This window comes from Poromitra crassiceps, assembly GCF_964638095.1.
Source record: "Poromitra crassiceps genome assembly, chromosome: 18".
Lineage (NCBI taxonomy): Eukaryota > Metazoa > Chordata > Actinopteri > Beryciformes > Melamphaidae > Poromitra > Poromitra crassiceps.
In genome coordinates this window covers 22452335-22469399 of record NC_139636.1, presented here as the reverse complement: position 1 = coordinate 22469399, position 17065 = coordinate 22452335, and the positions used below count along the sequence as shown (strand labels likewise).

The 17065-nt window shown below is 44.6% G+C and overlaps 1 protein-coding gene across 1 annotated transcript in view; it reads right to left on the bottom strand.

Moving 5' to 3' along the window:
• Positions 1-4067: 4067 nt before the first annotated feature.
• The window catches only part of osbpl5 (oxysterol binding protein-like 5), a 73330-nt gene continuing 60332 nt past the window's right edge, over positions 4068-17065 (bottom strand). The window contains exons 10-23 of the mRNA XM_083654895.1: position 17065; positions 16101-16285; positions 15607-15688; positions 14482-14580; positions 14258-14354; positions 13679-13777; positions 11791-11888; positions 11199-11288; positions 10011-10147; positions 9003-9182; positions 8735-8864; positions 8164-8278; positions 7899-8001; positions 4068-6275 (exon numbers count right to left, since the gene is read on the bottom strand). The exon at position 17065 is cut by the window's right edge and continues 213 nt beyond it. Of these exons, the coding sequence (XP_083511021.1) occupies positions 6140-6275; positions 7899-8001; positions 8164-8278; positions 8735-8864; positions 9003-9182; positions 10011-10147; positions 11199-11288; positions 11791-11888; positions 13679-13777; positions 14258-14354; positions 14482-14580; positions 15607-15688; positions 16101-16285; position 17065 (1552 nt within the window). The 3' untranslated portion in view covers positions 4068-6139. The remainder of the gene's footprint in view (positions 6276-7898; positions 8002-8163; positions 8279-8734; positions 8865-9002; positions 9183-10010; positions 10148-11198; positions 11289-11790; positions 11889-13678; positions 13778-14257; positions 14355-14481; positions 14581-15606; positions 15689-16100; positions 16286-17064) is intronic.

The window sequence follows — 17065 nt, the reverse complement described above, 5'->3', positions numbered from 1 at the left end:
CATCATCAGATGTGACATCCCGGTGATGGCATCATCAGAGCCGATGATGTTATGACATCACCGGGGATGTCATATTGACAATCGATCGATTGAATTCCATTCAACTATATTCATTCAACGAGTATTGATTCAATGGAGGAGCTCTATCACCCTCTCTGGGATGACACTCCAGGCCCAGACAAGACCAGTTAGACCGTGAATGGGGCCGGAGGCGGGTCCTCCCCAGTGCTCTAACGAGCATACCTGCGACAATGCATGCTACCAGTGAAGAACCAAGCTTATTCTCACAACAGCAGTGAGCCCCAGCTGGATCTCCACAACAAGTTGGTTCTGGGAACTTATCTGCGAGGAGTCCAGAGACCTCGCAGCGAGGAGTCCAGAGATCCACATCAAGGTCGCATTACACACCTCTACTTAAGAAAAAGGCACAGAATACAGTCCCAAGATTCAAACCCATACTGGATACAATAGATGAGATTAAATGATATTAATACATATTAAATTATTCTATTTGAATTAGATTAAACTATAAGCAACTCAAAATAACAAGCGACTCATTACTCATTACTTGACACACATGTCAAACAAACCAAACAATTTAGACTGACACAATGCCATTAAAATCAAAGCTCAAACTTGTCAGAAGACAATGACTGTTTTGATAAGCCTTTGATTTCCAGTAGGCCTACAATACCTGTGTCCTCCATCCTAACTAAGCCCTAAATCAGACAAAGAGCCACCGAATTGAGGAGACAAAAACATTCCCCCACAATACAGGGGTCCCGTGAAAATCATTCATAACTAAAATAATTATTGACTGGTTTAGCTAGTGGAGTGATCTCCAGCTAGCAACACTTTCCAGAAAAACACGGCAACAAGTAAAGAAAAAATAGACACATGAAGACACATAATCGCCTCAGGGTGGATGAGGCTCTCTCTCTCTCTCTCTCTCTCTCTTCAAGGCAAGCCTGGACAAGTCCCATGTCTCTGCCTCCCTCCTGCCTTGCAACAGGGTTCAGCCTGAACAGCAAACCGCAGAGCAAACATCCGAGCCGACTCTGCTGCCCCTCAGGCAAAGCGAGCGGGATACGCCTCAATGCAGCTGGCCTCTCACACACTTTACCTGGGGAGGTGTGTGTGTGTGTGTGTGTGTGTGTGTGTATGTGTGTGCTTGTGCGTGTGTGTGTGTGTGCAGGAAGGGGTCATGGTTCAGAGAGAGGGAGAGAGGGGGGGGTATAATTGTCCTGTGTCTAATTATAGCTCAGTCAAGTTCTAAGGTGAATGAATAATTGAGGAGCTATCACTGATTAAAAAAGAAAAGTGAAACCCCCTCTAATAGAATGATTGCTGAGATGTAACAAAATAGTATTGAAGTAAACAAACATCTGAAAACATTCAATTACTAAATGAATTAATTCCAGTATATAGGCTACAGTATAAATAGCTTTGTGAAAAGAAAGCCTTCCATACAGTGTGAGTCAGTGATGTGTTTGAATGTTCGGTTTGTACTGCGATGTGTGGGATACTGTATTTGGCCACTGGCCAGAGAGCAATCCCACTGCCATCACACACACACACACACACACACACACACACACACACACACACACACACACACACACACACACACACACACGCACACACACACACACACACACACACTCACGCACACACACACACCTAATTTGGACGTGTGGTGCCCCTTCCGTCAACCCTCCACACGTCGTACGACACAAAGGTCCAGTGTGCGCCCACTCAGCATTGCGGCCAATAGACTAGGAACATCTCCTCCAAGGGGAGGAGGCTGCACCCTGACCCGACTGCCCATCTGCCCACTCTGCTGCTGCGGTGCCAGCGGCCCTGTTCCATGCCCTTTGCACCCCAACCAGCTCTTCCTTTTAAATGCACACATGGGTTTATCCTGTCTGAGTCTGCTTAGGAGATGACCAGAACAGATTCTAGGAACCGCTGTTGCTGTTGGATTACCTGATCGTGATGCAATGACTTGTCGTGTCGGTTCGGAGAGCAGAACCCGGGTTCGAGCCTCTGTGTCAGCAAGCATCTGCTGAAGTGCCTTTTGAGCAAGACATTGAATTTCAGCTGCTAGGGCAGTGACCTCTGACCTCCCTGTGGAAGTGGAGCAAGCCAAAAGAGAATTTACTAACCCTTTGAATTAAAGGCCATTAATTACATGGTAATGACTGGAAATAACGAAGTAATTCCATATTAAAATAGATGTAATAACTCTTTATAGTGTTCAAATAACTGGCAAGTAATTTTACAAGCCAAAAAAAAGCTGCTTTTTACTCGGCGAGGCCTGTTCTATGCTTTGTTGTTTTCTGTAAGCATTCTCTGTACATGGTCAGTATCGGTATGTCTTTATTTATTTATAAATAATCTATGTTAGAATAATCCATTATAAGCAAACTGAATGAAAAACACAGGTGTCATCACTTTCTGTAATGAATGGAAGATAAATCAATGCAGACAGTGTGTTTCTATTTTCTTCTTTTTTGGTCATTCTAACACTACCACTGGTTATTACATCTGTTTTACTTATAGTTATTTCTGCTCATTTAAATGGTTACAGATAATTTCCCTACACTAAGGGTGCTTTACAAGCTTAGAAATGCAGGGCAAGGACAAATAGTGCTGCCCGTTGTTGCCTTGTTTTGATAGTGATTTTTATGACAATATCAGTGTTAAGCTTTACTGGATGCATTTAAATCTGAAGTATCTTTATAAGCCTGACTCTAAGGTCAGCACTGTCACACAATGCAATGGCAGCTTGTGAGAGACGGGGAGTTTAAATGAGGTTAAGCCAGGCTCAAAGCTCCAGGTATCTATATGCTACAGTGGGCCACAAACACATTCCACCTCCCTTAGATTAGTCTGTGTGTTTGGACAGGGCTGACACTTTGATATGCCAGGTATTCCCCTCACACCACATCTAAAGCATTCTCTGTAAAACCAAGCAGGATAGCATAGGAAAGATGGTGTTAGAGACCGTTTCAACTTGACAACATAAATATTCTAAATTAGCCTACTTCCTGTTGCAGGATTTGGTAATGCAATAACTGACAGGAGTGGAGTACATTGGAGTCACACATGGCTTTTAAGTTTTGATGCACTGGGTACACAACAACAAGAGATCAGTAGACTGCAACAGATGGGACGTCTGGCCATGTCCGTTCATCCATCACTCCTAATGATCTGAAAGTCAAAACTGACTCTCGATCAGCACTGTGGAAATCTGGATAGCTGCAGCCCATTGTTCAGAATGTTTGCACGGGGAAGTGACGTGATGACCCGTCATTGTAAATCTGTCAGGACATCCTATAGCACTCAACGCTTATCTCCGATCCTGCCAAGGGAGTCTGAGCTCCCACACACTCACACACCACCTCAGCTGTCTCACCCACCCACGCTTTAGTCATCACAGACAGGCTCCTAAGACAATTCAGTTAACCCCTGGTGGGATTTAGAGCTGTGTGTGTGGCGGCTACCGAGGGATTTTCACCTGCACAGGTTCAAGTCTGCGAACAGCTCGGAGTCACTGTTGCTGCGTGAACCACTCATCTGAGTTATGTGGAGCTACACAAACTTTGCCACCTACGTCGTTTGTATTTGTGTGTGGGCTCCAGCGAGTCTGGAGTCTTGTGTCTAGGGGTGGATTGTCACTGAAAAGACCCTTTTAGTTTAGTCTTGTCCAAGTCCAGCATACTCTTCTTTCGTTTGTACGCAAAGCCTCGACACTTTCTCAGCTTGACCGCGCCAATCCAGTTGGGTATTTACAAGTCAGATGAAGGTGGACAGGTGAACGCAGGGTAAGACTTTACAAAGCTATTGAAAAATGAAGACTTTGGTAAAACAGCCCCCAGCCTAAAAGACACATTCTATATTAGGCCCAAATCAACATCTCCCTCTAGTGGAGAATGTGGGTTGCCTGCAATGGGAATGATTTCTGTGGAAAGTGAAAAGAATATTTAATTCTCATTGTTATCAACACCCGGGGATCCAATTTCCTGCTCTAAAAAGAATTATGAGGACAAAAGTCAGTGTGAGGGTTAAAATGTCAATTTTACTGTAGTGCTACAGTATGCAACAAGTATGAACAAAAACATTGGGAAATATGTTCTCTGTTGTATCATTCCATATGACAAAAATATCTGGCATGTAGAATACCCACAACATGGCAGTAGAGTAGAAAACAGGAAAATAAACAGAAAATAAAAGAATAAACAAATAAAAGTGTGAATAAAAGCATTCAAAGAGTCGACTTCCTTCTTGTGCTCTCCGATTCAATCCCACTGGGCAGATCAGCACTGGCAACGGACCAACGGACAACTTGTCAACTTTGATCCTCCTGTCCAACTGAAATTCAAGGGTAAAAACCAAGATCACAGACCTGGTTTTATTTTGCACCACCATAATGGTTCACTCTCACTCACTCACTCACTCACTCACTCACTCACTCACTCACACACAGTATACCTGTATGTATATATAAACAGACACACACATACAGGCAGACAGACACACACTGGACACACACAACCCTGGGAGAGCGATTGTCACTCCTGGCCTCCATCCTCCAAGCTGAATTAGATCAGGAAATCAAGGTTAATCACTCAATAAATACATTCTGAAATCTCTTTTGGAAGCACAAATGTGCTCTAGACAAATATATACAAATTGAAACATTAATCAAAAAAAAAGAAAAGAACATACAAACTCATTACTAAGTGTTTTACATCTTAAAACAGTCACTCTAAAATGATGTGGACCGAGACGCACACCCAAACCCCTTCTGTCAGGCCGACCGCAGCGTTTTCCCCAACTCGTGAAATCCATCTTCTTCCTCTCTTATTTGCCATTTCTTCCAGCCGTTGTTCCTATATAAGTGATTGTACACACTAGTGAAGTATTACGTCATTTTTTCAATCAGGAAGACTACTTATCATTATCATGCTTTCTCTTTACCCAATCAGAGAGTGAACATGTTCCCTCTTTTTCCAGAGAATCAATCAGTTAGCTGTCACTTCCCTCTCTTTTTCAAAGAGCCAATCGTCTACTATGCTATTGCTTTTCTCTCAGATCTATGAGGAACTCCGCAGGGGGACATCCTACTTCCTACATCTATCCCGGGTGCACTCTAACTTCACGGGGTAGTTCCCCCATGGAGCTTACGCCAACGTTTACATCTTGTTTCATGTCATGAATGAACTTTTTCATTCAAGCATTAATTTCAGTCTCTCCTGATTGAAGTGTCATGGTCTCTAGACCAAAGCAGTGCTATGCTGATAACCCTTCCACTACGGTGCTACAGGCACACAAATTCAAAGACACTGTTTTAGCTCTCTGCCCTGCCTCTCTCTCTCGCCTTCCTTCCTATGTGTCACTAGAAACACATACGCCCTGTAAACAAGTACTCTTTGTCCTTTCGGATTATAAATACTGTTTTGGTAAAATCATTGTTATTAAAATATGAGACAGAGTGTATTTGAGCGTACATCTATACAAAACAGAACGAATTGCACCGTTGGAAAATGCGTTTGTTCCTTCTTAGTTTGTACATGTGACATTTTTCTTCTTCTTCTTTTTTTGGCTTCAGCATTAAGGCCCAAAATCTTGAGTGGAAGGGGAGTAGGAAAAGTCCATACGGTGATCTATCTGCGCCCATAGGGGCTACTATTAAGTACGAACAACACACATACGCATACTCAAAAGATCGACAGTGTTACTAAAGGAATGGTGGAACATCCTCTCTGTTATTCTTTTCGCAAAAATCATTCTTCGTCATCATTACAATTAATTTTTTCCATTTGAAAACCTTCTATCCCAATCTCTCCTCTTTCCTGTCCAAAGTGCGTGGGTGCCGGTGTCGTTTCAGTCTGGCTACACTAGGGGGTGCTGTTCCTCTCTGCAGGTGACTGACAGGCGGTGGGTGGCTGTGGCTGTGTTTATTGCTATGGTGTCCGTGCTCCTCCCCTCTGGAGGGGAAACGGGACAAAGTTGCCCTCTCGGCACCGATGTAAGGTCTCCATCTCCCTCTGCTGATTAGAGTCAGTGTTTGTGGAGGGGGGTCTGATGGCAGATCGGCGCCGGAGGGAAACTCGTCCCCGGGGGAGGAGCGGCTTCAGGTGAAGACGTAGTTGATGAGGAGCTGGGAGAGGAGCAGGACGCACAGGACGAGACAGTGACGGCCCGTTAGCGAAACGCCCTCCTCTGCCGCCCTCTGACGAGCCAGCTGACGACTCAGAGCCACCAGGTTCCTATAGAAAGAGACAAGGGACGCGACGATGACTTCTACAAGCTGTCTGCAGTCAACAAGTCGAACACCCCCGCAACACACTCACTGCTGCCTTTCTTCTTCTACAGTTTCGTTTAACAGCGGTTTGTAAACAAATTAATACAAGCATTGGCGCCACCCACACAAACTGCTCAAATGACCCAGCCCGTCAGATTACTTATTTTATTGTTAATGTAGGCATTACAGGTGGTATTTATGTCAAATGTAGAGTGACAGCTTGGAATAGATATAAAATGGAAGTTTCTACACTTCACTGTGGGTTTGTGATGCACCTGTGTTGAACCAATGGGCGATCAGCTCGATGCGTTTCTCGTCATCCTCTGTCCCTGCGCGCGCACGCACCCACTAATGTTTGTATACAAGAAACCCGTCTATACTGCTTATATTTTAACACCAATTTATCTGCCAATACAGAAACAAACATGTCAAAAACAGACTATTTCCAATAGAATATAGTTATTGTTGTTCAACTATAAATGTGTTTCATGTGTTTATTATAGTAGTTGTAATTTTTTTTTTGCATATTGTATTTACCCTCTTCTGTATTCTACTAAGAGTGGACATGCATGCAGCTCAAATTCACTGTGAACTGCAAGTGCAACAGTGTTGTGCATGAACGCGCTAAAAGAGCAGCGTTCATTGAACGAGCTCATGTCTTACGTGTGAGCTGAGCGGATCGTTTTGCAACTTAAAGGAACACTCTGCCCATTTTCAACCAGCTTTGTATCATTAGAACATCAGTAGTATATCAGAAAACTGTGAACGGTTTTGAAGTCTGTCATTTAATTTGACAGTTATTGAGTGTTAAAGTGTGGACCAGTGACATCACTGGTCCACACTAGCTCAAATTAATAACTCATTAACTCAAATCAACTCTCAATAACTGTCAAACTAGATGAATGACTTCAAAACCGTTTACAGTTTGAGAGTTGATTTGAGTTAATGAGTTATTAATTTGAGTTAGTGTGGACCAGTGATGTCACTGGTCCACACTTTAACACTCAATAACTGTCAAATTAAATGACAGACTTCAAAACCGTTTACAGTTTTCTGATATACTACTGATGGTCTAATGATACAAAGCTGGTTGAAAATGGGCGGAGTGTTCCTTTAACGAACGTACAGTGAGAGTTAACAATGCATAGAGCAGTGTTTGTGCTGCAGACTCTGAGTAACAAGCCCACATCATCGTCCATCCAGACAAAATGATCTGTTTTTGAGCGTCCTTTTGTTGGTAATTACCGCGCTGTAGCGTTTGTATGCAGGCCCATGGTGTTATTCTGTGGTGTTGTTGTTGCAAAGTTACACTGCCACCTATTGGCCTGGCATGCATACTACAGCGTTTTCAATCATTTTTGTGGATCTGCATGCATGAGGATCGTTGTGTCACAATGTTGTTGTATGAAGGTGGATCGAAAGGCCCAACCACAACGAAGGTTTGGCATTTTATGCGGGGACCGTTGTCGTATAAACGGTGCCTGGGTCTTCCAGTCTCTACTCATTATACCTCCCTGTCACCTCCACAGATATGTGTGTGTGTGTGTGTGTGTGTGTGTGTGTGTGTGTGTGTGTGTATTACTCTCACCTCTGGACATCCTGCTGTGTCTTCTGTATAGATGAGATTGAGGCCTCTATCAAGGCAATGTCCTTCACTTCTTTATTGCACCGTGCACACTGGCTGGGGAACCCTGAACACATGACCGGCAAGAACACAGAAGAACACCAGTAACTCACAGAGCAATTGGAGTGTGGATTTGTTGTGTGTGTGTCTATTTGTGTATGAGTGTGTATATATATGTGTGTGTGTCTATTTGTGTATGAGTGTGTATATGTGTGTGTGTGTGTCTTGCCCTCATTGTCGGAAGACTCGTGTGTGGGCTCCGGTGTGGTGCTGCTGCTCTCTGTGTTCTGGCTGCAGCTGGACGGCTGGCTGCTGGCCTTCCTGCGCTTCCCAATCACCTCAGCCTGGAACACGGCAGAAGACACAGACATCTGTTAGAACTGTACCACAAACACCCAGACAGGGAACTGCTGGCTGATGCACAGTGATGGCAGCCCAACAAAAGACCTGGCTGGTCATCACCAAACATGACAGTGACAGTAATTTTGGAACACCACTGTAATAAAAGAAGAAGAATAAAAAAAGCAAAAGTTCAATAAATCTTTCATGTTTAGTCAATAATAAAGAATAATTCAGATGAAATGTTATTCTTCTGCCAAGCAACATAGTTCTAGTACCAGTATGAGTGGCAATTTTCAGTTAGCGCTTCCATGTTTAAATGAACAATTCTCAAAGGTTTTCTTTTATCGGGTATTTTAAAACAGCTCTAACAGTGACTCAGCCAATCAGGAGTTATCTGTTGTGTGAAAGTATGCAGGTGTGTGTGTGTGTGTGTGTGTGTGTGTTCGGGCCTGGCTAACCTTCTGCTGGCTGGCCCAGCTGTGGCTGTAGGAGAGTCCATTGTGTCGCCTCTGGGTTCTCTCATGGGTCTGAATCACCCCGTCCTTCTCAAACTGCACCAGGCAGCTCTCTGGGTCCCACGGCCGCGTGCTAACAACAGGAAGGACATATTAAGCTGTGGATGTGCCGACACCTGCTGCACACCTCATTATGTCACATTTTCCCCCATCTCACTCTCCTGCTCAATCCTCCTGTTTTTTCTGTGCATGCATGAGTGTGTGTTCATACTCTGTGTGCCTGTACGACCACTCTGAGCTAATGGGGTCCTGGTGGAAAAGCCGCGGGCTCCAGGGCTTGTCTCCTCTTTCCTTGGCCTCTCTCCTCTGAGCTTCCTCTAGAACGAACTTCTCCTGGGTGGCCCGGTTCTGGTCCCGATCCATGATGGCACTGGTCACATGCTGCCACAGTCTGAAAAGAAAACGTCACAAGTGGCACACGTCTGACAAGAAGCTTGATCAATCCATGGAGTTAGCAGAGGCCTTGCAGTTGTCTTGTGTGTGACACGTAAAGGGGGGGGGGGGGGGTTATATTTGGATAAGAAGAAAGATGTCTGAGGAAAAGAACATTTGCTACTTGCTATTGTCCTATTGTTTTTCATGTTGAGGGAAATCAATTGATATTCCTCAAATGAATGACTGTGGCCAAGCATACATGTAGAGTGATTGACCACCACAGTGGACATGCGTAGTGAATGCAGGGGCTAGCTCATAGCTCCATTTGTGAAGCCAATGCGGAAGTAACTTAAACATGCATTATTTCGAATGGCCAGCAGGGGACAACCCCACTGGCTGCAAAACTAAGTCTGGTTACATGGAAGTGAATGGGAAAATGACCATACTTCTCAGTTCTCACTTGATTTATTGCCCCAGTAAACACTTTCCTAATGTGTTCATGGTCTCAATCGCCAGTTTCAAGTTTTCTACAAATACAGCATGATGTTAATTTTGTAAATTATGGTTAATTAATTTAGAGTTACATACAGAATAAAAAAAAATGTTTGGGGTGTGATTGACAGGTCGCCTGTCCAGTGATCAGGCAGCTCGCCGATCACGGACCAAATTCACATCACTTCTGGCTCCAAATAACCAAGATGCCGATGGTGAAAAAGCCAACCTCAAGGCTTCAAAACGGGAGTCCAAAACCCAATGGGTGACATCACATCATGGTAGCTACGGCCAGATATTAGATACGGTCTATGGTAGTGAATGAGTAACTGTGTGTGTGTGTGTGACTTACCTCTCAGACTCAAACTCTCCCTGCTGGTCCAGCTGCACCACCTGTCTCTTGAGGCGGCTGAAGCGGACGTCTGGGCTGGGGTTCCACAACATCTCCTGCTGGGATGAGCGCTTCTCCTGGATGAACACCTCGCCGTCCTGATTACAATAACAAACAACAAACAACCGCTCAGAAACAAAGAAAGACAATTATGAAACGAAACCCACCATTCATTCTAAGTTTACAACCATGTTCTCTATTCACCTTATTCACCACGCCCACTTTTTCTCTCTTCCGCGTTCAACACAAACGTATTTGTTCTTCCGGTTCAGTGCTAGTTGCTTACTGTGGCTAATATTAGCCGCTAGTTAGTTATGTTATATGGCAGTAAAATGCCACTGAATGACCAAATTGATATAACTTTTAACCATTTCGAGTAACACTGTTTCCATACGAATCACCAGCGTTAGTTTGTTGTTTATAACGTGGCTATATTCATAACGTTTTCTATCTTGGATGCGTTATTTCGAATCGCACATAGGTCACGCCTGGCGCAACCTATGTGGGCTTCAGGACGAAAAAGTAACGTCATCTTTAGATCACAATATTCCTGGAATGCAAGTTTAACTAAACATGTTACATGTCACATGTCCTCCATATTACGGGTTGTTTTATTTTGTATGTTACATACGTATTGGCCAATATATGTTCGTTTATGGCGGAGTAATTCTGCCAGTTTAGATGCGGAGTGTGCGCGGCCATCTTGCCTGCTGAGTTTTTGGCAAGTCAAAACGGAAATACTATTACGAAATGACGTAATGCGGAAGCGTCCATGTGTGGGCAAAGAATAAGGTGAATAATACGGACATTCTCTGCACTTTAGTCAAGTGCAGGCTGATATAAAGGATGGGCATGACTGTCAACTAGGGGCCATATTAGTCTACTCACAATATGTAAAATGACCATCCCCCCCCTCCCCCGGACTTTCCAGCCCTGTGTGGGAACCCTGCAAACCAGGTCCTCCAGTTGCTTTGTCTGCCTGCTCACTGCCCGTATGTCCCTAAACCGCTAATGACTGATTCTGTGCTTAATGACTACTGAGAATGAATGAGTGCTAAGTGGCAGAGATTAGGTGGCAGAGAGAGAGGCTGTGAGGAAATGAAGAGGCGACAGGCGTGGACAGAGGATAGAGAGATAAGACTGACTCACCCAGTGTCCGTCCACAGTAGCCAGCAGCTCCTCTCCAACATGGATCTTCCCACTGATCTGATTCACAGAGCAGGCGCCTCCAAGGAAAGGCTGCATGGAAAAGAGAACACCTTTAGTGCAACTGCTGTTACCTCGGAACATACCTACACCTGCTCCAGTAACTATAAGCTAGTGTTATACCCTATCAGAGACTACTGACTCACTCAAACTACTGTTAAAGCTCTGTGTGGAAAAAGTCCTACTTTAAAATGTCAAAAACTACTCGTGTCTAAAGCAACCCATTTTCCTAAGATGATAACGAATGATTAGATCTACTGTTATCTGTCATAGTATCAAAATGATTACCGTCTCAGATGTTTTTTTGTTAACTCACACTATGATCACAACTGCTATCTCACATTGTACGAAAAACTATGACTGCAGAAACTACCATTATCTCACACTCATATCAAAACTATGCCTACAAATCCAGTGCTATCAGACACTGAAGGAAAGCCTATTGCTACTAAAAACCTAGTGCTGCTGTATCACAACTCGCAAATACAAGGCAAAGGTGCCAATTCAATCGCACACAAGTCATACGAATGTATACCTTCAGTTTGAAGTCCAGCTCTGCGGCACATTTCGTTTTTTCACACTCAATGGTAATCTTCCCACCCAGCTCGAGTGTCATAGTCCCATACAGGATACCTACAGAGGCACAGATAGGGTGGTAGAGCATCACAGTAACAGTATATTAATCAACATAAAACCCAGACGAGAAAGTGGAATCAGAGAGACATTTACGTTCCTGTGTGACTGAAGTGATTCCTCATGGGTTAGGTAGGAGATTAATTTATACTCTGCCCATTCACAGTGACTGTATTTCTTGACTGCACTGTAGGACATGTGCTAATTTACAGTACTACTACCTAAAGTATATTCAAAAAAAAAAAAGAAACTTGACCCGAGTTGATTTCCATGTCTACATTTGGCTGTCCCCTCTCACCACACACCTGCTATGTCCGGCAGTCTAGTGTAGGCCAGTGCCCACTGGCCCACTTCTGACAAATGTGTGTTAATGTACAGGATCAACTTCAACATGACTTTTATCCTAACTGCTTTTTTCTTTGGTTCTCTGTCTGTATCACACACATCTACGTGGCCCTCTATGTATAGATTAATTTGTATATTTTTTAACTTTATATATTTTCTTTGATGTTCACTTGATTGAAGTGTCCCACCTGACCAGGTCATGTGACTGAATCAGGTGGGTATTTAAGATGGCGTTTCTCCTTTGTCTAACAGTCTGAAGAAGGGCAGGGTGCTGCCCGAAACGTTACCCACGGTGTTGCAATAAAAAACCTAATTGGAGCCCTTGCAGTGTGCAAACTTTTTACCATTTTATTTACATTTGGCTGCCTGCCATATATGACAGTCCATGAGCAGAGCAGAGCAGGATGTTATTCAATTTCCAGGACAGGCAGGCAGGCAGTCTGGCTAAGCCAGATGGCCATGACAAGGACCGTCCACCTGCGATTTGTCATGGTAGACGGCTTTCTATTTGAACCTTTTGTATTGTAGCCAAGTTTGGCAAATTAAGCGTAACACCGGGGAGCTTTGGTGAAAATAGCCAACGAGGTTAGTGGGGTGAGCCAGGGGCACTTCTACCAAATGACATATCTGAGAGGTGTGTGGTGAGGAAGACCAGCGGCGTTCCTCACGCTCCTGCTCTCTCCCTTAGTGGATCATTTGAGCTGATGACTCATTTATCCCCACTACAAGTCGTGCCTTATGCCTGTATACAAATACCCTCTATGACATTACTGCACTATGACTGATCTTATCAATGCATTACCAAATATGATTAGAACTGGCTAGTCTACATGGTATATGTTTCTGGTGTTTTATACAGTGTTTTTATAGGAAATGCCCAGCAAACCGAATTACCCTAAATAAAATGAAGTTGGTAACCCTTCCTTGTCAATCTCAGAACTATGTACTTACTAATACTTTACAGTCCAGTTCCCCCATTAGTTTATGTGAAAATCAGAAGGTATTTGTTACTAACACACTGATGCATGCATAGACAGTAGCCATTGAGTAGAGAATAATCTCAGAATACCAAACACACATTTTCATAAACCCTTTCCGAATGGGTAGATGAACAAATATTATATAAAGAAAAACTAATTTATTGTAAAGTATTGTCATCATTCCTAGAAAGTACAATTACTGCTAATATAAACTTTCCGTAACAAGATTCCTCCCTGATTTGATGGGAAAGAGAGGAAAATTAATTGTAGCCTAGTTCCTTTGGAATTCCGCCTTTAAATGTGTGCCGTTAACATCCTAAACTGTTCAAAACTTCAACATCGTTACTTCAAATGATGAGCAACACCAGAGGTGTTTTTAAGTAATGCAGCTCTAATTACTTGGTAATGTAGTAGTTGGGACAGTTTTAGTGATATAGCAGTCAACATATGGACCTAATCCATTACCTTTGCAGTGAGCGTAGGGCATAGTGATGACATACTCCTCATCCCTGCTCATGAACAGCAGCCTGGCTTTACCATCCAGGATGGCCGACAGAGAGTTACCTACGACAGGAGAGGGCGACAGAGAGTTACCTACGACAGGAGAGGGCGACAGAGAGTTACCTACGACAGGAAAGGGGTGACAGAGAGTTACCTCCGACAGGAGAGGGGCGACAGAGAGGACATTGGAGGGCACTGAAACATATCCTGACAAACACATAATCACAGGAATGTGTTTCAGGAAAGGACAGCCATTAGCGGTGCCCGTGAGGCAGGCAGGAATTGAACTGGACATGCGTGGACAATGGCTGTCAAGCCAAGCAAACTGGTGACCAAACCTGTGACCGTTGTGTCATGGGATGGTCTCTTATCTATGCTCAGTTAGGCCGCATAAAAAGAATGGCAATGATTTTCTCACATCGTGACAAATCGTACTGCTTCCATCCATATTAGCTCCAGCAAATGTGTCTCTATATTGTTCTAAGCAGGTCCAAATAGATTAGAATTTGATCAGAATTATAACATGCGGTGTAAGTGGCGTACCATAGAACTTGGACTTGGCCAGGATGCTTCCACTGATGGAATAACCATCCTTCTTATTGCAGATATGGAAGGCAGAGATGGGTGGATGGTGGGACACCTGGCAGAAGGAGAGAGAGACAGACAGAAAGGAAGAGAGGAGGTGTCAGGTACACTCTGGCCTGTGTCACTTTCACACCCGCTGTGTATCCCAGGTGTGTGCTTGCCTTGCATGTGTCTGCTCTAACCTGTTCAGCTATGTAGAAAGTACAGCTGTCAGTTTGAGGGTGAAGCCAGCAGCAGCGAAATGTCTCCCCCAGGATGGGGTTATAAGGCTTCTTCAGACCCTGCGAAACACATGACACGTCGATGGTTAGTGTGTTCACACTGCGTTTTGCATTTCCACACTGATTACTGAACACTGGCAGGCAGGCACGCAGGCACGCACGCGCGCGCGCGCGCGCGCGCGCGCGCGCACGCACGCACGCACGCACGCACGCACGCACACACACACACACACACACACACACACACACACACACACACACACACACACACACACACACACACACACACACACACACACACAGGTCTTTTCTGTTTAAAGCTTTTTGTCATTAGGCAAAACAAGAGCACAGTTCCTCAGGAGAGCTCCAGTCGTACACAGCCTGTATTCACCTTATGTTCCAACACAGGGGTCAGCCAGTTACTTCCTATTGTGTTTACACTTCCTGTGACAGTACAGTACTAGTGAGCAGGTAAAACAGACAGTGTTTTGAACAGGAAGTCATAACACAACTGGGTCAAGTGGGCGGGGCTACATAAGGTGAATACCAAAGTGGCATAAACACACTGAGGTCAACTTAGTCGAGGCTAAGGGCTAATGTCCACCAGCTCCGAAACAGATGCGGTGCGGCTGCGAACAGACCCACACTCATGTAATCTGTCAGACACATGCGGGATCCGACAAAAATAGAACAGGTGCGTAATTTTTCCGTACCGCACGTATTGCCCATCTATTAACATGGGCGAGAGTCTGTTCCGGCAGTTTCACCGGATCCGCAACGCAGCCGTAACGCATCTGGTGTACGCTTGCATCAACTACGATTTGTTGGGAAGAACACTAAATAAATGGTCAGATGATTTGTTGGGAAGAACACTAAATAAATGGTCAGATGGTCAACATCACTATGGAAATATTAAATTCACTACACCATCTGTCTGGACTCAATAATGGGGCAGGAAATGATTCACAATATGGCACCATGGCAGGTAAGACAGTAGATGTCATGTTACAGCCTGTTACGCCATACTTACCCTAACAAAAAGCAGAATGAATAAGGACAAGCCATCTGGGAGGGAAGACATCTTACCTTGGGCTTCTTGTAGAAGCCAGACAAGTACCATCGCAGCACCTGCTTGATGCGCCCGTAAGCACTCTCCTCCAGTGCAGCTCTGTGCCAGGGAGGGGAGGGGAGGAGAGGGGAGGGGAGGGGAGGAGAGGGGAGGGGAGGGGAGAGGAGTGGAGGGGAGGGGAGGGGAGAGGAGTGGAGGGGGAGGGGAGGGGAGAGGAGTGGAGGGGAGGGGGAGGGGAGGGGAGAGGAGGGGAGGGGAGGAGGAGGGGAGGGGAGAGGGAGGGGAGTGGAGTGGAGTGGAGTGATGGGAGGAAAGAGAAACAAACAAGATTATGAAGAGAAAACACAAACATCTTTCATTCAAAGAAAATATTAAAATGTATAAAATATGAATGTGCATCTCTATTGTGTACACACAAACTTACACACACGCGCGCACACACACACACACACACACACACACACACACACACACACACACACACACACACACAGAACATAGGGTCACTGACTGTGAGAGCAGGTCAGCGTGGTAGTAGTAGTCCGACAGCTTGTCCAGGAAGGAGCGTGGCTCCAGGATGAATGTGGGTAGCACCACCTTGGACAAGTCCATGCCTGGCCGCAGCTGCTTCAGCAGGGTCCAGATCAGACTCTTGTTCTCCTCCGATACCGTCTCCACCTGGGACGACTCCCCGGCCTGGGGGGGACACATACACACACACAGGCAGGGACACGGGAGTGAGCTAGGAGAGCAGGGTGGCCTAGTGGCCAGAGAGGCAGCTCTGCCCTATGGCAAGAAATCAAGCATCACATTACTATTAGGCTGGGGGCAATGAGGAGAGGGGACTGTGGTGAATTAATCAATGGTGGAACGAGCTTCCACCTTCGGTCAGGACTGCTGAATCACTGCCGATCTTTCGGAAAAGACTAAAGACTCACCTTTTCAGGCTCCATCTGGGCCCTTCTTGATCTAACTTCTTTCTCTCTCTTTCTTAAAAAAAAAAAAAAAAAAAAAACTACTAACCTAAACTAAACTTGTACCACTGTTCATTCAGAAGTTGTAGCTGCCATAGACTGTGCTCCATAGTTGATTGCTCTAATGCTGACAAAAATGTGTTATTGTAAGTCGCTTTGGATAAAAGCGTCTGCCAAATGATGTAATGTAATGTAATGTAATTAGAATTAGCTACTTTAGTGAGCTTGCCTGGTGAATTTGGGAGCACTGGAATGAGCCACACTAATGCAAATAGGGGTGATGATAGGGAAAGCAGACGGACAGAAGCATTAACAGAGGAGTTTTGGAAATGCCCGAGTATAAGAAACCTGAAGAAATGTGCTCATTGGGGACACAACAGAATGTCTTGAAACTCCCCAAATAGTTTTTTTCTACACATATTTTTCCTGCGCCTTCTTTGTCATAAAAGGTAAATGAGATAAGAACAGGGTCAATGCCCATGGACATAACTAACAGCTCACC